Source organism: Anolis sagrei, chromosome 5 (assembly GCF_037176765.1).
Source record: "Anolis sagrei isolate rAnoSag1 chromosome 5, rAnoSag1.mat, whole genome shotgun sequence".
In the NCBI taxonomy this organism is placed as follows: Eukaryota; Metazoa; Chordata; class Lepidosauria; order Squamata; family Dactyloidae; genus Anolis; species Anolis sagrei.
The window spans coordinates 27,783,961-27,809,908 of NC_090025.1; the positions used below are offsets into that span (position 1 = coordinate 27,783,961).

At 41.0% G+C, this 25,948-nt stretch overlaps 1 protein-coding gene across 1 annotated transcript in view; it reads right to left on the reverse strand.

Annotated features, from left to right (window-relative positions):
• Positions 1–4,015: 4,015 nt before the first annotated feature.
• The window catches only part of LOC132776956 (sodium/hydrogen exchanger 9B2-like), a 33,682-nt gene continuing 11,749 nt past the window's right edge, over positions 4,016–25,948 (reverse strand). The window contains exons 4-12 of the mRNA XM_060779155.2: positions 22,928–23,098; positions 21,764–21,906; positions 18,887–19,014; positions 17,250–17,425; positions 11,036–11,142; positions 9,630–9,779; positions 8,592–8,700; positions 6,019–6,155; positions 4,016–4,806 (exon numbers count right to left, since the gene is read on the reverse strand). Of these exons, the coding sequence (XP_060635138.2) occupies positions 4,582–4,806; positions 6,019–6,155; positions 8,592–8,700; positions 9,630–9,779; positions 11,036–11,142; positions 17,250–17,425; positions 18,887–19,014; positions 21,764–21,906; positions 22,928–23,098 (1,346 nt within the window). The 3' untranslated portion in view covers positions 4,016–4,581. The remainder of the gene's footprint in view (positions 4,807–6,018; positions 6,156–8,591; positions 8,701–9,629; positions 9,780–11,035; positions 11,143–17,249; positions 17,426–18,886; positions 19,015–21,763; positions 21,907–22,927; positions 23,099–25,948) is intronic.

The following is a 25,948-nucleotide window of genomic DNA, read 5'->3' on the forward strand; positions in this document are numbered from 1 at the left end:
GATGTGGATTTTTAATCCCCTATCATTTCCCTACTTTTAGCCCCCAGCCATTTCTCTGAGTTGGGGGAAGTTCTAGTGCTCCTGGGATACTCTCCTTACCACTTAGGCATAGGCAATCCATGGTTCTGAAGAACTTACAAAACCAGGGGGTGCTGGTGCTTTGTTTCAACAATGTTGCTAAAGTTCTGGTGGTGAAAATTTCAGAACTCTACCAAAACTTTCAAAATTTCATTATTATTTAGTTATTGGTGATTTTGCTACTCTGCTGCTGAGTATGCATGCCCAGTGTGGAACACATTTCACCACGCTAAAACAGTAGATGTGGCTCTTAATGAGACATGCCGCATTATCACGGGATGTCTGCGCCCTATACCACTGGAGAAATTACACTGTTTAGGGCACCACCTGACGTCCACCGGGAAGTAGCAGCCAATAGGGAAAGGACCAAGGCAGTGACATCTCCAGCGCATCCCTTGTTTGGATATCAGCCAGCACGTCAACGACTTAAATCAAGAAATAGTTTTCTAAGATCTACAGAGATACTCGCAGGAACATCTCAGCAAGCGAGAGTCCAAAAGTGGCAGGCTCAAACCCAGAATCTCAACCAATGGCTGATACCAAATGAGAGACACCCCCCCCCCCCCGGGCACACAGAAGACTGGGCAACTTGGAAGGTGCTGAACAGACTGCGCTCTGGCACCACGAGAGCCAACCTTAAGAAATGGGACACAAAGCAGAGTCCACAATATGTGTGTGGAGAAGAGCAAACCACAGACCACCTATTACAATACAGCCTGAGCCCTGCCACATGCACAATGGAGGACCTTCTTACAGCAACACCAGAGGCACTCGATGTGGCCAGCTTCTGGTCAAACAGCATTTAATATAATTCCAAGTTTTTAAACTTTGTGTTTTTAAATACATTACAACTGTGCGCTTGGTTCGTTCCTGATATGATAAATAAATAAATATATAAATAGCCTCTACTAGATAAATTGTTATATGATTTGGCTACTGCTTGCACTAAACAACATGAGTTTGTACCAGTGTATATGACAGAGGAAGGCAATATACTCTGAAGAATCTGTAGTCCTGTTTATGACAAAATTCTGATCACTTTTCTTGAAGCGACTTAGTCATGTTCTGATCGGCTGAACCTGTGACGCCAAGCCATACCAGGCTCCAGAAGTCATGTGCAACCCTCGTATCAGACAAGTGTGATTTGCATTCCTCAAATTGTTTGGGGTTATGTTTGGTTTGTGCTCCGAAACATAGCTGCCGCCCCAAAGGAATCGTGCCAGTATTAGCAACACTCAAAAGCTCTAGACTGTTTGATAGCAACTGTTTTTATCCTCATGGCAACCTGTTATATAAGTGGCCTTTGTCAATATTTATATATGCAAAAATAAATATCAAAATAGGTTCCTTTACTCATGTATCCACATATCACGTCTCATTCAGATATTTGAAATGTAGCCAAATCCAGATTTCTGCTGAACCAGTCTGCTTTGCTGGCTACCTGTCTAGTAAAAAGAATGTTTTGTGGAATGTATAAAGTATTTTGTTTATTTGACTTATTATGGAACAAGTGCATTTTTGTTAAGTATCTTTGGCCATAGTTTATTTTCTTGGAGCTTTCTTGTAGAAGAAAATATGTATTTCTGGATGAGGAGGATCCCTAATTCTTTTTCTTACTTAGGAACAAATCTTATGTAAATTGAGTAATTTATAGTGGTTTTATTTCCAGTCATAGAGATCTTTCCATGGGCAACGGAACTTACTGACCTATATGTCGGCAGTTTGAATCCGTGGAGCGGGGTGAGCTCCCATCGTTAGCCCCAGCTTCTCTCAACCAAGCAGTTCGAAAACATGCACATATGAGTAGATCAATAGGTACCACTCCGACAGGAAGGTAACAGTGCTCCATGCAGTCATGCTGGCCACATTACCTTGGAGGAGTCGAGGGACAATGCCAGCTCGGCTTAGAACTGAGCGCCACCCCCAGAGTCGGACTCGAGTCGGCTTAACATCAAAGGGAAACCTTTACCTTTACTTTAAGGAGAATGAATGAATGAATATCAAATTGATCATAAACCTGAAATTACACAAGAGAAAAACAATTTCAGACTCAGTTCATTTGCTAGAATGCAACATTTTCAGGCGCTCACAACTAAAAGACTTTTCAAGGGAATATTGCAGCCTTCTGCAGTGACATGTCTTCCTTTGACTGATAGCTGAACCTCAATGTGATTTTGCAGCCTGGTTCCTTAGCACTTATGTAGCACATTAACAGTTATAGGAAGATATAAGTTTGGCTCTGATTTTTGGGATGTGGTTACTAAAAATCTGTCTCTGCTTAAAATGGATAAATGCATATACCGTAAACAGTGCCAAAGATAAATGAAACTCGAATGTAAAGAAGAAGGTACCTAACAGGACCAAAATGGAGGAAAATAAGCAACATTTTGGCCTTTTGCTCCCCCTGGCGACACATTCTGGAACAGGTATGTACAAATGCTTAAAATTGATTATTCTTCCTCTTTCTTGAACAACTGGCACTTCTAAGGACTGCTGTGTCAAGCCTGTAAATGCAACAATAGTAAAAACTCTGATCTGGGTGAGTGTGTGTGTGTGTGTGCTTTTTAAAAGGAAACTTTCCAGTGTCTTAATGTTAAAAGGTAAAAGTTTCCCTTAACAGTAAATCTAGTTGTGTCTGACTCTGAGAGGTGGTGCTCATCTTAATTTCTAAGCTGAAGAGCCAGCGCTGTCCGGAGACGCCTCCAAGCTCATGTGGCCAGCATGACTGCATGAAGCACCGTTACCTTTCCACAGAAGCGGTACGTATTGTTCTACTCACATTTGCATGTTTTCAAACTCCTAGGTTGGCAGAAGCAGGGCCTAATTGCGGGAGCTCACCTCGCTCCCCGGATTCAAACCACCAATCTTTCAGTCAGCAAGTTCAGCAATGTTGTTTGATTAGCAAATGCGCTGTGGGGACAATAAAGTGTCATTTGGCCACCTTGTTGAAACTATTTTAGAAACAATCTGCTTTAATGAAAGCAAGAGGAAGGATAATCGTTACACTTCTAGTCCAGCAAAGCTTTTCTCTTAACCACACAGTGGAATTGTAAAATACATCGTTGCCAGAATGACCTCAATTGTACATCTGACAGTATTGTCTTCTCCTAAAACCATTATTCTCTGCTCTGTATCTACACACTTATAAGAAATAAAAAAGAGCACCAATCCCAACTTTTCTGGAGATGAGAGACCAACTTGAGGATGGGAGAAGAAATGGCAGGAGAAGATTAAGAATGCAGTGATAACTTGAATTAAGAGTTTAAGTCATTCCGTAATTGAGCTAACTCAATTTGCTCTTATCTCAAAGCAAGTGAAATGCTATTAATCCCCTCTGACCCACTGTTAAGTGTTTTACATAAGAACGTGCATTTTATAAATAACAAATTATCTATAAATGCACATTCACATGGAACAATCAAAAACGAAAAATCAACTTTAAAATGGTAGAAGCACAAAGTTGTAGCAAGGAAGCACAAAGCAGAAAGGGAAGAGGCAGAAACATCCTTTTCTTCATACTGTCCTCCTTCCAGCCCCTCTCCCTCTCTTGCTCTCTCTCTCTCTTCATGAAGCCAAATATACCAAGATAGAAACGACACAAAATCAACTAACTTAAAGTTCTGCAAAGCAGACAAGAGCAAAGCAAACAGCAATCTTCCAAAATGGATTAAGAGCACAAGGCGTGGAGGTTGCTCCCTTGAATCCCTAATGCCCTATACTTGCGTGGTAGCACTCTCTCTGGTGCACACTCTTAACTCAAAATGCTGTTTTGCATGTCAAAACGAAAGCTGGGCAGAGCAATGGCTCTTAATTCAAACAATTCTTAAGTTGGGACACTCTTAAGTAGAGGATCCACTGTATGTTTTTTTAAACAATGGCAGCTATGTCAGTCACATGTTCAGTACTTAGAACTAAAAAAAGATAAAACTGACAAAACTTGTCAAATTTTATGGGCAGAATCCACATTTAATCACATTCCTCATTACAACATTTGCCTGTTTCAGCTCCAGTGTGTTAAGGATACAACTGAGGAAAAGATTCCCAATATAGTGGAGACTTGTAGCAAGGACTGCGTGTATACATTCATTGGACACCACATAATTCCTTTTGTTTATTGAGCAGAGAAATCCATGACCCCAGGCTTAGTTATTTTCTTCTGGCTCTGCTCCTACTCAAAGCTGCTCCAAGACCATCTATTCTTCAAGAAACTGATTAGAATGTTATCTTTTCTGTAGCTGGTACTTGTATTTCTGAATCCAGAAAATGATATATTCCTGGAGATATTATATGGCTGAATTGGCCAGTTTGTTTGTGGAATCTCCAAAGCTCCCATGTCTTTGAGGGAGAGAATCCTGGATGAAGATTTAGAACTTTGTTGGATTACTGTTGCAGAAGGATGCACAGCACACCCTATAAAGATTTATAGACTTTTGTGCACAACTAAAGGACACTGATTCCAGGAATTTCCAACTGGATGACCGCTGGGCATTCATTGATACTCCTCTATACTGGGGAAGCTACCCGGCTTTGTTTTCTCAGGCCATCCTCAGGGCCTGATTGAGTCTTGTGGAGAAGCTTGGGGCCTGCCAGGCCAATGATAAGAGCCCCAGCTGGAGCGGTGATCAGGATGCCCAGGAAAGCAACTGTCAAGATGTTCAGGCCATATTCTTCTAGAGTTTTATCTTCCTCAAGCCGCGCTGTGTCTAAGGCAACAGAACCAATTGCAGCCTATTGAGGAGGGAGAAGAAAACTGGTTTAGAAAATCCCACGATATGTTCGCCATAAGTCAGAAACAATCTGAATACACACAACAACAACAACAACAACAACAACAACAACAACAAAAGGCGTTGCCAAAAACCACAACCTAAATAAAATAATAATAACAACACTTTATATCCCACCCTTCTCACCCCAAAGGGAACTCAGGGCAGATCACAGTACACATACACGACAAACATTCAATGCCGCTTTGTATAGACAGTACACAGACAAACAGAACAGAAAGGAAGTGTGTTGTTTCGATGCCATGGAAGTTTGGGCTCGAGTTTAGCCACAGGAGGTGCTGTTGTTCCATTTTCTATGAAGAAGAGCCGCTAGGACTTCCTCCTTCCTTTTGATCACCCAGCATTTTCTGATCTTCTTTCTTTATGGCATTGTAAAACACCTTCCCCGCTTTATAGCGGTACCTAATTTCTCTAATTACAGCTAAAGCTGTTTTTGAACTGCTTAGGTAAACAGTGAGCAGGGCTGACAGTTGGCCGCTCATGCTAACCTGGGGCAGTGAACTTTCAACCTTTCGGTTGATAGATCTTATAGTTGCCAGTGATTTACCAGCTGTGCTAAACCTCTAGCCCTAAACCTAAATAACTTATATATAATAATATACTTTAATATCATACTTTATTTGTATTCCGTTCTATCTCCCCAAGGGGACTCAGAGCAGATTACAGAATACATAAATGGCAAACATACAATGTTGTTATACAGTTAACAGACAGACAATACATAGACAGAGGCAAGGCTTCCCTCTTTTCATCTCCGGCATCCGGAGGCCGTACTCAACTTGGCCATGCGAAGGTGCTATAGTTCCATTTTTCTACACCAAGGAGCCTGTTGTCCATGGACGCCTTCCTGATCAAATTGCTGCCATGTCTTCAGGGGCACCCTTTACCTCCCCGCCACAGCGGTACATATTTCAATAAATGTTAAAATGGCGAATACAAAAAATAAAATAATAATTAACATTTGTGGTACATGAGGAATTGCTGCATAGTCATGAGAACTGGATTTGAACTGAAGAGAGAAAGGGAGATGTCAAATGCAAGAAGGAATTAACAGATGGGAAGGCAATTGCTTTTCAGAGTGGTTGCTATGTAATAGTACTATTCCATAGACTAAAGCCCTTATTTGCAAGTTTGCACTAAAAGCGTGTTCTACCTGGACAGTTGCTTTGGGGATCCATGCCAGCGCAATAAATATTTTCTCCTTGAAATTAAAGCCAGAAAAAGTCACCAACAAAAAAGTCGCAATAAGTCGTACCATCAAAGCCAGTCCCAGGGTGGCTAAACAAAGCCCTGAAACAAGGAAATGCTTAATTACACTTCTCAGAAGACAAAGGAAAAAGAAGTTTTGATCTTTTTTTTTTTTCCAGCGTCATCAAATGAATGTTTCATGGTTCAATAAGGGGCCTACTGAGATTGATTTTTTATACTTTATAATTCATTTTCCAAAACTAACAAGATGCCAGGAAGCATCAGATACCTTTCAATACCTAACAGTATAACTGTAAAAAAAAATGGAAGGGTCATAGTGACACGTGTTGATCTTCTCCCAGCCCATACAAGATAAATGCAAAACACTTTAATATCTGTAAAGAACAATAAAGATAGATAAATAAACCCAGAATGTTCTAATGTCAAGCATCAGTTTGTACATCCTTTGAAAGAGTCAGGAACCCATTACCTAAAAAGACTCCGTAAAATATGAGTCTAGCTTGGAATATTGGAGCATCAAGTTAGAGCCATTGAGGCAGGAATGACAAGACCTAGCCCTCCTGATGTTATTGGACTGCAATTCCTATCAGCCCCAGACATCATAGTCAGTAGAGAAGAATACTGGGAGTTACAATACAACAACCTTTGGAGAATTCCACATATTATATTTAAAGCATTCATAATTGTTAGTAACTAATCCATTAACTGAAAGCAAGGTACAATTTGTTGGGTGAGTGGGCTTATCAACAAAAGACCCTCCTCATAAATGCACAGCAGAGTAACATTAGCAGCAGCGTGACCCAGCAGCAGTAGCCAAACGTGATTAAAAGAACAAAGAACACACAGACCAATGTTATTTCTTCCTAAGGAGGCTTTTCTTTATAGCAAAATAACATGGTTGCACTATTTACAAGAACAAGGTTTCCATAACACAAATAAAATTATTGTCGAAGGCTTTCATGGCTGGAAACACTCATCTTGAAACACCTCCAAGATGAACTGAACCACCTCAACTGGGCTCTCCAGGCCAATGGATACTCCACCTCAGACATCAGAAGAGCTGCAAGACCAAGAACAAGCCACGAGAGTAAAGATGAAGATCCACCCAGAGGAAAAGTGTTCCTGCCATACATCAAGGGAACCACTGACCGCATAGGGAAGCTGATGAGGAAACACAACATACAAACAATCTACAAACCCACCAAGAAAATCCAGCAAATGCTACGTTCAGCAAAGGTCAAGAGGGATCCTCTCACCTCTGCAGGAGTCTACCGTATACCATGCAGCTGTGGACAAGTCTACATAGGGACCACCAAACGCAGCATTGCCCAGACACGCATCAAGGAACATGAAAGGCACTGCAGACTACTTCAACCAGAGAAGTCAGCCATAGCAGAGCACCTGATGAACCAGCCTGGACACAGCATATTGAGAACACAGAAATGCTGGACCACACCAACAACCACCATGTCAGACTACACAGAGAAGCCATTGAAATCCACAAGCATGTGGACAATTTCAACAGAAAGGAAGAGACCATGAAAATGAACAAAATCTGGCTACCAGTATTTAAAAAACTCTAAAATTACAACAGCAAAACAACAGAGAGGAAACAACCAGGCACAGATTAACACCTCCTAGCAAGAGATTTTCCCAGGCTCAGGCAGGCCTTCAAATGCTAATGAAGGTGATCAGTTGAAACATTCACACCTAACTGCAGCAGGGAAGAGCTCCTTGCCCCACCCCAGCCATTCCACAGATATATAAACCCATTGTCCTACTTCCAACAGACTTCACTACCTCTGAGGATGCTTGCCATAGATGCAGGCGAAACGTCAGGAGAAATGCCTCTAGAACATGGCTCTATAGCCCGAAAAAACCCACAAGAACAAATAAAATTCTTTATACTTCCTTCTTTGCTTCCATGCTGGGCTTCTTTCTCATGCAGACAAAAAGCTTTACTCTCACAGACACTTCTCACTCTAAACTTACAGAGGAGCTTCACACAGAAGCCTTTTACACACAGCAGCCGTCACACTGGAGCTTTACACATGAGACCTTCAACCTGGGGCTTCTCTCACTGAAGCCTTCTCACACACAAACTCTGAGGCCTACCTCACACTGAGGCCTACTAACACTGAGGTTTACCTCACACTGAGGCCTCTCTCAGACTGAGGGCAACTAATACTGAGGTGTACTAAGCTACAGGCGGACCTGTTTATATTGAACTGCAGCTTTTGCTCAGTCATTGCATCCATTTAACCCTTTGAGTGCTTGACTCACATTTTTGTAATTAAAAATACCTAGTTAATTTTTAATATTTCTGACACAGTTCAAACATTTCCTGAACATTAACTAGATAACACGCTATGAGTCCACACATTATTTAAAAATAATATTTTGGGATTAATGCAGGTTTTAGTTTTTGAAGGAAAAAGCTTGTTCCTGATTAATGTATACTAGCAAACCATACAGGGGTGTTTTTTTTTTTTTTTTTTTTTTTGTAAGCAGACTTACCAACTGTTTCGGGCTTGAGAGCAGCAATAGATATCTCAGCTCCAATTAAACCAAACAGAAAGGGTTGAAAAATTGTCCAGGCAATTGCTACCTTTTCTTCCACAGCTCTCTGGAGGACAGTGTTACAAAAACAAGGGTTGGTAATAGTGCTGCAGGAAATGTCATGTGTGATATCATGCAATAATAATAATAATGATAGGCAATCTTGTTAATTGCCTATCATTATGACATATATGCACATAAATGGTGGTTAGAGATGTGGGTACAATTTTCTGTGCAACAAGGTATTACCTCCCTGCATATCATCCATCTCCTCTTGCAGAGCTTTTAAGCCCTGGGTTCAGCCATAGTTGGTACTCCTCCTCCTCCCTTTCTCCTGGCACATCATTTCTACGCACCAGGAGAGCTCCGGCAGCTCTCTAATGGAAGCCTGGTAGTTCTTTTGTTTCTTAAAGGGCTTTAGAAAGAAAACCACGGGATGATTGTCTGGAATGCCCCCTCAAAAGTCTACAACTTTTGAGGGAGCAGTCCAGACACAGAAGTAGTGGGTTTATCCCGTGCCTTCCAAGAAGGCGCGGAATGACACAAACGAGTGTTTTCTTGGTTTGTGGCAAATTAATTCAGGTTTGTCCAGGGCATCATCTGGACTGTCCCTTTTTAACTGCGGGAACTCCCACATTAAAGGGTGGTCTGGATGGACCCTCCATAATTCTATGATTCCATCAACGACATGATCAAAACTACTTAAAAGAACCTTTCAATAGCTTGGCACACCATTTAATTATCTATTTGTCTGACTTTTATATAATTCAGGATCTTTTAGCCTACTTTTTAAATTGTAACACTCTCCAAATATACAGAAACTTAACATCTGTCCATTGTAACTCGTTCCAGCTCAAGGTTAATGTAACTAACAGTGATCAAGGAAAGAAATATATATTTACACCCCATTCACTTCAAAGTATGCATCCAGCTATTTCACAATAAGCTTGGAACACTGAGTGTATTCTCAGTCATGAGGGTTAAATGGACACTCACCTTTTCTTCAGACCACTTCATTCCACCTATAAATGACAAAACAATTGTGCAGAGTCCTCCAGATCCATGGATACCAAAATACTTGCTGCCCAAAAGACTGAACATGGACAGCCCCATGACAAAGAAAGTTCTTTTCCATGCAAGTCTTCTCTAAGATGAGAAAATGAAAAGAAAGGTAAAGAATGTTTAAATGTTAAATTAGTCTTCATTATAACATAAGGAAATGAATGTGGTCATGAAGTTAGGATAAAATCTACAACTGTCACCTGTCTATTCCAACATGAACATTCAAGCATTTGCTGAATGGAAGGGCAATCTTAGCCATTCAATTCCTGAAATTATACTGTATAGCTAGTACTGCACCACCTGATATTTGCTGGGAAGTTGCAGCCAATAATGAAAGGACCAAATCAGTGACATCTCCGGCCCATCCCCAGTTCGGATATCAGCCAGCACGCCAATGCCTTAAATCAAGAAATAGTTTTCTAAGATCTACAGAGATACTCGCAGGAACACCTTAGCAAGTGAGAGTCCAAAAGTGGCATGCTCAAATCTGGAACATCAACTCATGGTTGATACTGAATAAGAGACCTCCCCCCCGCTGGGCACATAGAAGACTAGGTGACTTGGAAGGCGCTGAACAGTCTGTGCTCTGGCACCACGAGATGCAGAGCCAACCTTAAGAAATGGGGCCACAAAGTGGAGTGTGGAAAAAAGCAAACCACAGACCACCTATTATAATGGAGCCTGAGCCCTGTCACATGCACAAAGGAGGACCTTCTTATAGTAACATCAGAGGCACTCCAAGTGACCAGTTTCTGGTCAAAGGACATTTAATATAATGCCACAAAAACTTTGTGCTTTTAAAATACATTACAACCATACCCTCCATTCACTTCTGATATGATAAAGAAATAAATTCCCATCACCAAACAGTGCAAACCTATCCCATGAAGCAGGTAGTATAAATAATTGTTGGAAGTTCATACTCCCTAACACAGTGATGAAAGCCAAGATGTTATTCTTGCATATGAAACAATCTTGGTCTTGAACTGGAATAAAAGAATCCCAGTTAATGTTTCAGAGTAAAATGGGGGATATTCATTGATGAGACATCACTGTTGACCAAGGAAGAGGCATACTAGACCCACATCTTGGAAAAGTCTGTGTTTGCTGGCCCTTTTGGCCACTCAGTACTCTCCAGATCTTAACTAACTTCCTTTATTTACAGCTACCATAACCACTGACCATGGAATTGTAGCTGAACACATCTGGAAGTCACCAGCTTAGGGAAGGCTGATTTGTACCATATTCTTGATTGTTACTAACTAGGACATGGATGTTTCCTGGATTATGAATTATGTACTAGTAGAGAATTCATAAGAGACACAGTTGTTTTCTTTTACCCTATCCTTGCTTGGAAAGTAGCAAATAAAAATCCCCAGAAACACTCCGGCTCCTGCACCAATTGAAACTTCCATTAAACCATGGAGAAGACTATCCACGGTAGAGCCTGTTTGGAGAAAGAAAGAAAGAAAAAGGCTCCGGATGAGTTTCCTCACAATCTTTCTGCTAGTATTAGTCAGCCTAAGCCAATGGTTCTCAACCTTCCTGATGACATGACCCCTTAATACACTTCCCCATGTTGTGGTCACTCCCAACCATAAAATTATTTTTGCTGCTACTGTTATGAATCATAATGTAAATACCTGATATGCAGGATATATTTTCATTCTCTGGATGAAATTTGGCACAAATACCCGATGCGCCCAAATTTGAATACTGGTGGGAATGGGGGTGGGGTTGATTTGCCATTTGGGAGTTGTAGTTGCTGGGATTTATAGTTAACCTACAATAAAGAGCATTCTGAACTCCATCAATGATGGAATTGAACTAACTTGACACACAGAACTCCCATGACCAATAGAAAATACTGGAAGGGTTTGGTGGGCATTGACCTTGAGTTTGGGAGTTGTAGTTCATCCAAAGAGCACTGTGGACTCAAACAATGATAGATCTGGACCAAACTTGGCATGAATTCTCAATATGCCCCAATGTGAAAACTGGTGGAGTTTGGAGAAAATACACCTTGACATTTGTTGAGTTGTAGTTGCTGGGATATATAGTTCACGTAAAATAAGCGAGCATTCTGAACTCCACCAATGATATAATTGGGACAAACTTCCCACACAGAACACACATCACAAACAGAAAATACTGTGTTCTCTGATGGTCTTTGATGACCCCTCTGACACCCCTTCATGACCCTCCCAGGGGTCCCGAACCCTAGGTTGAGAAATGCTGGTCTAGGTAAGCCAATATTCAAAATACTTACCAACATGTTGCAAAATATAAGTTTGATGAACACGAGAAAGACCAGAAACAAAAGGCCTTCAGGTACAATCCCATGTGAAAAAATCAGGGCTTCCATGGAGATCCACCCACCTTTAAATGCCAGTGTATTGTAGAGGAAGAAGTTCAAATGCCTTGAGGATATCTGCACAGCCACCAGCACCGGAGGCTCAGAAAATGAGCTAAGCGAAGCAAAAACAAAGCTCTCCTTTCCAAATTGTTTGCCTTGTTGAGTCTGGCATCTTCCGAGACATGGCAAGAAAATTGGTACTGGGTGCTATGCAATGACATAGGCTTCGGCAAATAAAATATCAGTCAGTTGAATTGGATGCTTCAAAATATGACCCAAAGTTCTACAGATTCTTGGAATCCAGACTTGGAAGCTACCCCACCTTCTGGAATTCATGTTTGTCTTCTCCTGTAGTTTCTGGCAATATGTTTTCCACCAAATGTGGTATCAGAACAGAAAGAAATGTACTACTGTCACAGGAGACTCTATAGTACTTATTTCATCTTAATTCCACTTTTCTGTGGTCCTGTGCTTGAAGGCTTATCCTCCCAGCAAATCCTGTAAAATAAATCTGGCTGCAAAAACCTGTAACTGGCCTAAAAAGACACGCAATACATTTGATAGCTGAGTGGCGATTTAAACCTCAGCCTCCTATCTTATCAACCATACTACACTGGCTCACATGGCCTTCAAGCCCCTGAAAAATGATTGACTGAAGCAAACCAAGTTAATCCCCAGGGATCATGGAAAGAGAGAAAATAACAAATTTAATATTTGAAAGAATTACCGTATATACTCGAGTATAAGCCGACCCGAATATAAGCCGAGGTACCTAATTTTACCACAAAAAAACTGGGAAAACACATTGACTCAAGTATAAGCCGAGGGTGGGAAATGCAGCAGCTACTAGTAAATTTAAAAATAAAAATAGATACCAATAAAATTACATTAATTGAGGCATCAGTAGGTTACATTTTTTTGAATATTTACATAAAACTGTAATTTAAGACGGCCCAACTCTGATTAAACCATTATTCTAACCTTCTTAATTGTAAATGTGCTTATGTATCCTTCCAATAATAATAGAGTAAAATAATAAATATAATAATAGAGTATGGATTCTCCCCTATGAACCCGCAAGGTTGCTAAGATCTTCTGGAGGGGCCCTGCTCTCGGTCCCACCACCCTCGCAACTGCGTCTGGTGGAGACGAGGGACAGGGCCTTCTCGGTGGTGGCCCCTCGGCTCTGGAACTCTCTCCCACTGGAAGTTAGAATTGCCCCTTCTCTCCTGACTTTTAGAAAGCAGGTAAAAACTTGGCTCTGGAATCTTGCATTTGATGAGTGAGTCAATGACTCTTGACGACATGGATGGATGGTAATGAATTGTGATTTCATTTGGACAACTTGGCCTTATGTTATTATATGATTGCTTTTTAATGTATTTTATGTATTAGTGTATTTTGGGTGTGATGTTTTAAACTATTGTTTATGAATCTTTGTTGTAAACCAGCCTGAGCCCCTCTCCGGAGGTCGAGAAGACCGATATATAAAAGTTCTAAATAAATAAATAAATAAATAAATAAATAAAAATAATGGAAATATAATAACAATAATAATAATAGAGTAAAATAATAAATACAATATTAACAATAAATAGAGCAAAATAATAAATGTAATAATAACAATATTAAATAGTGTAAAATAATACATGTAATAATAAAGTAAAAAATAAATGTAATAATAATAATAAATAGAGTAAAATAATGTAAATGTAATGATGACAATAATAAATAGAGTAAAATAATAAATGTAATAATAATAATAATAATAATAATAATAATAATAGAGTAAAATAATAAATAACCTTGACTTGAGTATAAACCGAGGGGGACCTTTTCAGCCTAAAAATAGGGCTGAAAACCCGGCTTATACTAGAATATATACAGTAATTTTCTTTGAGCTCCACTAGATTGTTGTTGTGAGATAAACCAGTTATTGAACCTAAGGAAACATTTAGCACAACTATTCCTTCTCACGTGGCAGCAGGATGGTTAAAACCGCATCTAAGAAGAATGCGTTTTAGCTGGTTTCATCTAATGAGTTGTGTGGGCTGATAATAGAATCAAAGCATCCATGGAGAGGTAATTTTACTCCTGTTTCTCTACTGCAGTCCTGAGGGAAGTACTACTTTGCTTTGAGAAGAAATATTATTTGGCAAATTTCAGTGCAAATAGTATATACCTTCAGGGATGGGATTATCCTCTAGCCTGTAGGAGGCGAAAAAAGGGTTAAATTCTTTCTCCGTGTCTGCTCTGATCACATTATTGGCAGCCTCGGCTTAGTGGAATTTGCACTTTAAAAGCAACCTTTCATTAAAAACCACCTTTGCACTTTATGTGTTTCAGATCATGTCTACTTTGACACCTTATTCCGAAGTGCTCAATGGCTTGGCTGGCATTGCAGCATGCGTTACTGATCAATATATGCGCTTAGTCATACAGCTCCATGAAGGCACTTGGAGACAGTGTTGTAAATTCCAGATCATACAATTTCAGTTCCATCAGCAACAGATAATAATAATAATAATAATAATAATAATAATAATAATAATTTATTTGTATCCAGCCCTATCTCCCCAAGGGGACTCAGGGCAGATTCCAATAGACGAAAAACATTAAGGCAAGCATTCAGTGCCTCACCACAACTGCAAACATAAATACATTCACAACCCACCCAATCTGAAACAACCCAACATCAAACATAATGATAATATAAAAAACCCAAAATTATACTAACATTGTATCTCACCATAAAAACATCCAATTATTTCTAACCATAAAAACATGAACCTCAGCTTAACAAGTTCCCAAAGGTTCACTAAAAAATTTAAAGTTCAAGGTTAGCTGTAATTGCCATGATATCCAACAGTGCCGGCCAACCCACTAAGGCCAGAGAGCAGTGATAATAATCGAGAATGAATTAAGTGACTGTCGTTCGCTAGACATTCTCTCCATATGCTAAAGTGCACAAATGGGTTTTTAATTGTTTTGTGAAGAAGACGGAGTAAGGGGACGTTTTTATCTCTTTGGGGAGGGTGTTCCAGAGGTGGGGGTGATTGAGGAGAAGGCCCTCTCTCTCATTCCCACATGCCGTACTTGAGACAGAGGTGGGACTGAGAGTAGGGCTTCCTCTGCTGACAACAATGTCTGAGTAGGTCTATAAGATGAAATGTGGTTCTTCAAATAGCTTGGACCTGAGTCATTAAATGCTTTAAAATGTAATGATGAGCACTTTGTATCTAGCCTGGAATCAGACTGGCAGCCACTGCAGCTGCCGCTACATGAGAGCTCTCCAATCCCTCTACAGAGCTCCACTTAGTAATCTGGCTGCCAATCTCCTCACCAGTTGAAGCTTCCGAACTGTCTTCAAAGGCAGCCCGATATAGAGAACATTGTAGTAGTCCAAGTGGTATGTGACTAAGGCATGGACTACCATGGCCAAGTCTGGCATCTCAAGGTACAGACAAAGCTGGCCCATCACCAACACCTGCTATTCCAGGGTCAGTGATGAGTCCAGGAGCATGCCCAGACTGCGAACTTGTATCTTCAGGGAGAGTGTCCAAAACAGGCTGTAACCCCGCACCCTGTTCCGCCTTCTGACTGACCAGGAGTACCTCTGTCTTGTCTGGATTTAATTTCAACTTGTGAGCCCTCATCCAGTCCATCACTGATGACATTCATTGGTTTAGGACCAGGACGGCATCCTTGGCTTTAGGTGGAAAGGAATAACAGAGTTGAGTGTCATCTGCATAAATTTCACACTAAACTCCAAAACTCTGGATGATCTCATCCAGGGGTTTCATGTAAATATTAAACAGCATGGGGAACAGAATAGAGCCCTGAGGGACCCCACAGGGAGTCAAACAGGAGTCCCCCAGCACCACAATCTGGATTCAGCCCTCCAGGAAGGACTGGAGCCACAGCAAAGCAGTGTCCCCAAGCCGCATCCCAGCGAGCCAACTCAGAAAGATACCATGGTCATTGGTATTGAATGCCTCTGAGAGGTCCATGAGAACCAACAGAGACACACTCTCCCTGCCTAGCTCTCTTGGTAGATCATCCACCAAGGCACCCAATATGTTCTCTGTTCCATAGCCAGGCCTGAAACTAGACTGAAATGGATCTAGATTAGTGGTTCTCAATCTGTGGGTCCTCAGGTGTTTTGGCCTACAACTCCCAAAAATCCCAGCCAGTTTACCAGCTGTTAGGATTTCTGGGAGTTGAAGGCCAAAACATCTGGGGACCCACAGGTTGAGAACCACTGCTCTAGATAATCAGTTTCATCCAAGAAACTTTGGAGTTGTGAGGCCACCACTTTCTCTAGGACTTGCCCTGATAAAATAATTTCCATTGAGATCCAGGCTGTTTCTAGGATGAGACCTCTCATTCCTTTCTTAGGCAGAGAACAATGCCTAAGAATAGTTTAAACATAAAAACAGAGTCATGCCATATTTTCAACATAAAATATGGCATGACTTATTATTCATTGGATTCCAAAGATAGGGAGATATCAAGCAGTGGTAATGGTGTGAATTTTGTGGGAGGGGGAATAGCTGAATTGAAAGGGACCTCAGTGTCTTTCTTGCCTAAGAAGAACCCATAAAATTCATGGAGCCACCCTAGTTTGACAGGTGACTTGAAGGCACATCTATGAGAACTGTGTTTGCTTCCTTGTCCAGCAGGTGGCAGAGAAAGGACCTCTTTTGGCCCAGCTCTGCTGCTAGACCACAAGAAAAACAAAAGAAGAAAGGAAATGGAGCCTTTCTGATGCAACTGATAAAATGGAAAATAAAGTGTTCAAAGTGCATTGTGGCTGCCACACTTAAAATGAATGTCACTGATCTAAAGCAGCAATAATCTCCAAGCCACTTCACACATTTTACAGGACTAGGTGTCTATTTTTATTTTGGAATTTACCAGTAGTTGCTGCATTTCCCACCCTCGGCTTATACTCAAGTCAATCAATTTTTCCAGTTTTGGGAGGTAAAATTAGATGCCTCGGCTTATATTCGGGTCGGCTTATACTCGAGTATATACGGGTACTTTCAGGAAAGGAATCTGGACAAGCCCTTCCTGTGGGAGCCCAGTTCTTAAAGGGGATAGTTTTAGCCCTTTTTTCTAAGAGGTCCCATGATTTCTCTCCTTGGCTGAATACATGTTCTTGCTCATCAGACCTATGAAGTAATTAACAACAGTACCTGTGGAAAAAGCCATGCCTAAGAACGTGTTGAAGCCTGTGATGGCTACAATATCGTCCATGCTTCCTGCGGCTATCAGCAATGTTGGGATGCCTTTGTCAACACCATATCCTCTGGCCTGTAGCCCCAACATTGAAAGGACAACGATGGCAGGAGACACTGCACCTATAACAAATCTGAACATATGCAATACCACCTTTTTATTAATGTCTATTCTCTTTGTCCCCTTCATCACGATACGCTCTTCAACAAAAGGAAACAGGAAAAACGATCTAGGAAAACATCTTCTCTGTGTTTCCATTCGTCCCCATCCTATTACACTAAAGATAAAGATTTCCTCTGACATTAAGTCTAGTTGTGCCCAACTCTGGGGGCTGGTGCTCATCTCCATTTCTAATCCGAAGAGCTGGCGTTGTGCATAGACTCCTCCAAGGTCATGTGGCTGGCATGACTGCATGGAGCATCGTTACCTTCCCACCAATGCGGTACCTATTTAATGTCGAAGGATTTCATGGCCAGAATCACTGGTTTGTTGTAAGTTTTTCATGCTGCATGGCCATGTTCCAGTAGTATTCTTTCCTGAGGCTTCACCAGCATCTATGCCAGACATCCTGCCTGCCCTAGATGCAGGCAAAACTTCAGGAAATAATGCTTCTGGAACATGGCCATACAGCCTGAAAAACTTACAGGATGGCAAGGATAGACCTATTGATCTATTCACGTTTGCAAGTTTTCTAACTGCTAGGTTGGCAGAAGCTAGGGCTAACAGCAGGAACTCACTCTGCTCCACAGATTCGAACCGCCAACCTTTCAGTCAGCAAGTTCAGCAGCTTAGTGGTTAACTCGCTGTGCCACTAGGGCTCCTATTACACTATTACAGTGCTACTCCATTTTTACTGCCATGACAATATGCTATAGCATCCTGGGATTTGCATTTGGGGGAAGGACATTTAGAATTCTCTTGGTTAAACTATAAACCCCAGAATTCCACAGAATGTTGTCATGTCACTAAAAATGGAATAATAGCACTACAACAGAATAGTATGATAGAGTGCTAAGTAGTAATGGGGCAAGTAGTAATGGAAGCATATAGCAACTACGGCTTAGAAAAGAAGGGGGAAAGCCTACACCATAAATGTTTTGGAAGGCAGAGTAAACACTGTAATCATTAAATTAATTTGCAAAAAGAAATCCACTCCTTCACAATCACAGTTCTACATTCCAATTCAAAATGAGATCAGTAGGGTGAGAAGAGCTTCCTTGAATGTTAATTCTCAGTCATGAGAATTAGCAATACAAAAAACAATGAAATAAATGAATAAATATCAAATTAAAAATTAAAAGCCACCTATACAACATTCTAAACAAATTTGTTGTCCAGACTGATTATGGGGTGCGGAAAAATATTATTCAAACTTTCCTCCATTTGCTTATTATGAATGCTAATGCTAATAATGCTAATAATAATAATGCTAATGCTAATGCTAATGCTAATAATAATAATAATAATAATAATAATAGAAATGTCCTGCGTTTGCAAGGTAGTGGGCTTCATCCACTGTGTTTATGGCTGGAACATAAACATTGCTAAAGAAATACACACCCTGTATGTAAAGGTAAGCAAAACCCCTTCTTACCCTAACATAAATCCCCAGTCCCATGGCAGGCCCATCAGGAAGTGAGAGATGACTGCTGCTGAACAGGATTCAATGATGCAAGGTCCCAAGCTTAGTCTGAAACAGACTGCTTTTAACTTATTCAGAGCCTGAAAGACAAAAAAGAAAAGAGAAATTGGTAGTACAACAGGCATGATAATGCAAGCTTTCTGACTATAGCGTTTTCATTTGCATTAAGGACATACGCTTCCATCTGTAATTGTAGTCTTGTATTAAAAATAGCAGCATGGTAAGAACTGACCAAATCTCTTAAGTATTCCTTGCCTAAAAGCACACGGCACCCCTATTAAAGCAGCTCCACTGGCTGCAGATAAGTTTCTGGTCCTAATTCAAAGTGCAGTTAGGGTCCTGCCTATCTTCAGGACCGCATCTCCCCCATGAACCGGCGTGGGTTCTAAGATCTGTTGGGGAGGCCTTCCTCTCGCTTCCATGACGGTCACAGGAATGGCTGGTGGGGACAAGGGAGAGGGCCTTCTTGGTGGTGGCCCCCTGACTTTGGAACTCCCTCCCCAGGGAAATTAGGCAAGCCCTCACATTATCCTCCTTTCGCAGGGATCTGTAAACCTAGATGTTTCAGCTTGCATTTGAGAACGCCTAGTCCCTAGTTATAAATGCCCAGTCCCTAGATTCCCTAATATTTTGCTCTCTGCACTTTGTCCAATACCCAGCCCTATGATATGCTGCTTGCACTATTCCATGCCCAGTCCTTTTATAAGCCTTGTCATGCCGATTGCACTACTGGCAATTGGTTTTGTCAAAAATGGTTCTGATTGAGTTATGACATTACTGCTTTATACTCTTATGTTTTATTGAACTGTGCTTTTATCCAGACTGTTATATTTAACTATGTTTTTATTTCAATTATGTTTTTGCTATGATGGATTGCTTTGTATTGTGTCTGTGGGCATTTTGTCCCATTTGTAAGCCGCCTTCGGGGAGATGGTGGTGAGGTATAAGAATAAAATTATTATTAAAGTTATTATTATTATAAGAAAGTCCTATGGAATTCACAGATAAGTCAACAGGTGCCTGAAGACATATATACATACTAGCCACCCCCTGCCATGTGTTGCTGTGGCCCAGTCTGTGTATATGTGTATTGTGTGCGTATATATGTGTTTATGTGTGTGTATATATTTGTGGAACTCTCTCCCTAACGAGGAAAGATCGGCTTCATCCCTCCTGTCTTTTAGAAAGAAATTGAAGTCGTGTTTCTGGGACCAGGCTTTTGAACAGCAGGCATAAATAGCGCTTTGGATACAGAATTAGACTGGAATGGTGATACAGCAATTAATATTGTTTTTATTGTTTTAATTAATGTTCTATTTATTGTTTAATTGTTGTTATATTGCTTTGTTATATTTAATGGCATCAAATTGTGCCAAATGTAAGCCGTCCTGAGTCCCCCTTCGGGGGTTGAGAAGGACAGGGTAGAAATGGGTGTGTGTGTGTGATGTGTGCATATATATATGTGTGTGTGTGTGTGTGTGTGTGTGCTGGAAATAAATAAATAAATAAATGTGTGTGTCTGCGTGTATATATATATATATATATATATATATATATATATGGGTGTATATATGTCTCTGTGTATATATGTGTGTATATATTCATGTGTTTATATGTGCATGCGCATATTGTCTATATGTACGTGCTTGTCTATATGCATATTTGTGTTTATATGTGTGTATGTATATCTGTGTGCATGTGTATATCTGTGTGCATGTGTATATGTGTGTATATATGTATGATTGTGTATGCATGTGTATATGTATATATGTGTGTATGTGTGTATGTATATGTATGTGTGCATATGTGTATATTCGTGTGTGCTTGTGCATGTGTGTATAAATGTGTGCATGTGTATATGTATATGAATGTATGTGTATATGTATATATGGTGTAATTTTTTAGGTTTTTAAGTCTGTTCTGCTGAGGTGTGTGTGTGTGTGTTTAGGGGTGATGGACACTCGTTGGTTAGGTGTGTTGTGTCAAAATTTCGTGTCAATTCGACCAGTAGTTTCTGAGTTATGTTTCTCCCACAAATGAACACTAAATTTATTGTCGAAGGCTTTCATGGCCGGAATCCATGGGTTGTTGTAGGTTTTTCCGGCCATGTTCTGGAGGCAATTTTTTTTTCTCCTGACATTTCGCCTGCATCTATGGCAAGCATCCTCAGAGGTAATGAGGTCTGTTTTTCCCAGTTCCAACAGACCTCATTACCTCTGAGGATGCTTGCCATAGATGCAGGCGAAACGTCAGGAGAAAAATTGCCTCCAGAACATGGCCATATAGCCCGGAAAAACCTACAACAACCCATGAACACTAAATTTTTAATATATATAGATATAGATATAGAACCTTCACTAGGTTTTCTGGGGCTGTGAGTATGTAACTTGCCCAGTGAGTTCCCAGTGTCTGAGCAGGGAATTGACCTCTGATTTCCAGAGTCATAGTCCAATGATCAAACCATACACTAGTTCACAATGTCTACCCAATGCCCTTTCTTTTCTTTAAGTAACTGCAGTAGAGGGTGGGAAGGGAAAGCTTATCTTTCCCCTATAGATCATAATATTATCAAACTGTCCTTTGTGATACAACAAGGAACCTTCTCCGCAACACTTTAGCCATGTTGGTGTTGTGAAATATTCAGTTCTAATGCATAAAAAGAGGAACGCACACCATCCCTCCCTTGGCACTCTTCTCTTGGTAAGAATCTCCTCTAATCATTTAAAGACACTGTTGTACGCAATGCCTTAAGTCTAACATGGTAGTCTGGGCCTCTCTTCTGCAGCAAAAACTTTGGCTTTGTTAAGGAAGGATCACGTGAAGCCTCACCTGTGGGTTAAGGCCAAGACCAGCAAGAGCCAAGATAATTGAGAGGGCAATATTTCTCAGGGCAGCTCCCCATTTCACATCAATCTTAACTATGTCATTGGTGAAGGGGATGTTTCTTATGAGAAATCCAGCAACCATCATACCTGCAGTGCGAGAAAGAAAGCCATATCAATGTTGGTTTCTACCACGAGACACAACAAAATGTGGAAAATTCAGTTTCTCTCTCAGTGTATTAAACTTTTGATAAAGGAAGATGTTTTGTGTTAGTACAGACATAATACTGAAGGATATAATACTGAATAAAGACAACACAGAGAGAAAGAAAGAGCACTAAACAATGAAAAAATCAATACAGCCAAGTCATTACAAGAAATAATATTTAGACCATTAGACTCCAGACTGATCCCAGTCCAGTTCACTTCTCATTCGTTTCCCAAAGGAGAACTAAAGCAACCAGACTAAACCTACGAGGGTTGAATGAAAAGTAATGCCTTCACCTTCATTACTTGGGTTTGGATGGGAATATTTTAATAAATCAAATGCAGAAATAATCCTTAGAATGTGCTCTTTAACTACCACTATTCACTTTTCAACATAATCCCCAGACAATTGGATACATTTCTGCCAACAATGAACAAGCCATCATGGAACAAGTCGACACTCTGTTTCCGCAACCAGCATCTCACTGTTCTCTCATCCTGGGTATCCATTTTGCAGAGATCTTCCGATAGTCAAGCAAAGCAATAATGTGACCCACACATTCTTGTGAAATGCCGATTATGCTTGGGGTGTTGCCAAAGAGCTTTGTTCATAAACTTCCTCTTTGATCGAATCACCAGCATTTTTCTGGCATTTTCCTTATGGATGCCTTTTAAATACCTCCCCACTTTAAAGTGGTCCCTATTTATCTACTCACATCGCTGGTTTCAAACTGCTAGGTAGGCAGAAGCTGGGCTGAAGGCCTGAAGCTCACCCTGACCTGGGTTTTGAACTGTCAACCTTTCAGTTGGCAAGATTTACTGCAGCTGGCGGTTAATCTACTGTGCTAAAGCCCGGCCCCTAGTAAGGATACAATCTCACTTTGGGAAAGTCAGCTGTCATTGCAAAAAAAAATCAATTCTATTTACCAATAAAATGAAAACTACGTGCTAACAGTATACTTACCAAGAAGGCGAGGGAGAGGAGGTAGATGTGGTATGTTAATGAGTGTCATAAGTTTGCCACCCAGTACAGAAAAAACATAGAGGAATATAAGTCCGAAGAGATTTCCGCGAGGAAGACTCTCTTTATTTGTAAGAGACCAGGTTACCGCCCAGAATACAGCTATTGCAGCCACTGGAAGTCAATAAGAAGAAAATTCAGAACTATAGTAACATTTCAAAGTCATTGGGGGTATCATTAGAGTACTTAGAGTGCTACAAGAACCTTAACTTATGCTTATAATGCCAGGCCTTCAAGTGGCATCTTAAATATTCTGAAATGTTCTTATGAGTCAGTCCTTGAGTTCATTTTCTATTGAACCAAGTATTTTCATAATAATAATAATAATAATAATAACCACCACCACCATCAGCAGCAGCATCATCATCTTTATTTGTATCCTGCCACCATCTCGCCAAAGGGACTCGGGCCAACTCACAGAAGCACTCCAAGTGCCACATGCAGACAACAATACAGACGTATAAATACAATGGCATAAGTATAATCAACAGCACATAAAAATCTCTCTGATAAAATTATAAAAATATGAAAATTATAAAATTCCTAAAATGCAGTGGAACCTGTGGGGCAGCTATCTGTCATAACAATCATAATGCGAGTCCGTACTATTAATAATTCATCACACTGGCCATGGATTAGACTCACCTCAAAGGACTGAAGAGAGAGGTTTAATCTACTTTCTTTAGAGAGGGTTTTCCAGAGCTGGGGAGCCATCACCCAGAAGGCCCTCTCTCTCACTCCCACCAACTGTGCTTGAGACGATGGTGGGAATGAGAGAAGGGCCTCCCCAGCAGGTCTTAATACCCTTGCCAGTTCGTTGAAGGCAATGCAATCTTGAAGATAAGTTGGACCCGAAGTGTATAGAGCTTTATAGGCCTGGAAATGTATTGGGAGCCAGTGGAGCTGCTTTAAAAGGGGGGTGATATGCTCCCTAAAGTTTGCCCCAGTTAATAATCTGGCTGCAGTTTCCGAATTGTCTTCAAATACAGCCCCATGTAGAGTTTTCTACCCCGTTTCCCTATGAGCTCTCCCTTGCAAATAATCTGCTCCTTTTATTTCACCCTGAGTTTTTAAATCATTTTATTGTACATGCGCCCCCACCCATTGTAATTGTTCATTGCATTCTTATGTTTTGTTTTCATTGCTTATTGTATTCATCATGTTTTTGTATTTTACTGAGTTGTTGCTTGCGTTTTGGTTTTTATTTTATTGTATTTTACTGTATTGTAATTTGCTGTTTGGGCTTGGCCTCATGTAAGCCACCCCGAGTCCCCGTTGGGGGAGAAGGTGGCAGGTATAAATAAACTTTATTATTTTATTATTATAAACCACCTAAACTGGGCTCTACAGGCCAGTGGATACTCCACCATAGACATCAGAAGAGCTGCAAGACCAAGAATGAGCCACGAGAGTCAAGACAAAGATCCACTCAGAGGAAAAGTGTTCTTGCCATACATCAAGGGCACCACTGACTGCATAGGGAAGCTGATGAGGAAACACAACCTACAAACTTATCTACAGACCCACTAAGAAAATCCAACAAATGCTATGTTCAGCAAAGGACAAGAGGGATCCTCTCACCTCTGCAGGACAACTCGAGGACCGTATTAAGACCCTTAAGAACATTCAGGAACTTGAGCTCTTCTTAGACACCACACACCACACACCACACTGGCCTAGACACGCGGCCCATATCACACCAACATTACGGGGAGGCTCAACAGAACAGCACCTCAGATGTGGACAACCCTCAGGCTTGGAGAAATGTCACCCTTAGAAGGACACATAGGACCCAGAAGCCTCCTCAGAATACTTCCGCTCAGCTGCAGTTACACAATAGATTCCAAATTCTCACACAACTAGCACCTGACCAAGAAACACAACATATTGGGGAAGACCAGAATGGCTTAGATACTGATCAGTGGCTCATCCTTGATCAGTGTGCAGGGGATAGCCCTGACTGGGACAACACTTCACAACATTCACACTTGCACAATCGTGCAGGGGTACCATCCCCAACCATAGACCAGGAGCAACAGGAACACATACAGGAGAACCATAGGCTCTTGGACGAATCTCAATGGATTGTCCTTGACGAATGCACCGGGGATGTCGAGGAGGAGGACAACACTTTTCACCTACACAATTCACACCAACAGGATCACTTTTCTGGAGACCTACACACTACATTGCACAAAAGGGGCCCTGTCATTCCTGAAAGTAAACAGGTATTGGTAGTAGGCAACTCCCTCCTTAGAGGAACGGAAGCTGTCATTTCCAGACCAAATGGGATGGCTCGAGAAATATGCTGCCTACCGGGGGCAAAAATACACCATATCACTCAGAGGCTCACCAGGCTCCTCAAGCCCTATCACCGTCCTCCCCTCATGTTGATTCATGTAGGAACCAATGATAATGCAAGGCATACGTTTCAAAAGATCACAAATGATTTTCGAGCTCTAGGAGCAATGCTAAAAGAATGTAATGTACAGGTGGTCTTTTCATCCCTCCTCCCTGTTGTAAGACACGGACCCACAAGAGCCAGAAAAATAGTACAGGTCAATGACTGGCTTAGAAAATGGTGTCAGGAGGAACGCTTTGGCTTCCTCGACCATGGCCTGCTATTCCAGGAGGATGGCCTACTGGCAAGGGATGGGGTGCATCTCACACAAGTAGGAAAACACCTTTTTGCTCACAGACTCGCAAACCTCATTAGACGCACTTTAAACTAGGTCCACCGGGGGAGGGGGACAACAGCTTTGCGAACACTACTTTACCCATAATGTCTGGGAATCGCCAGAAGGCTAAACGGAGGGCTGCACAAACACAACAAGGACCAAGTACCAAAAGGACAATAATCCCAATTAAACAGCTCAAGGGAAGATCCCAGGGGCTCACATGTCTTTACACCAATGCACAGAGCATGGGAAATAAACAAGACGAACTCCAACTTCTAGCACTACA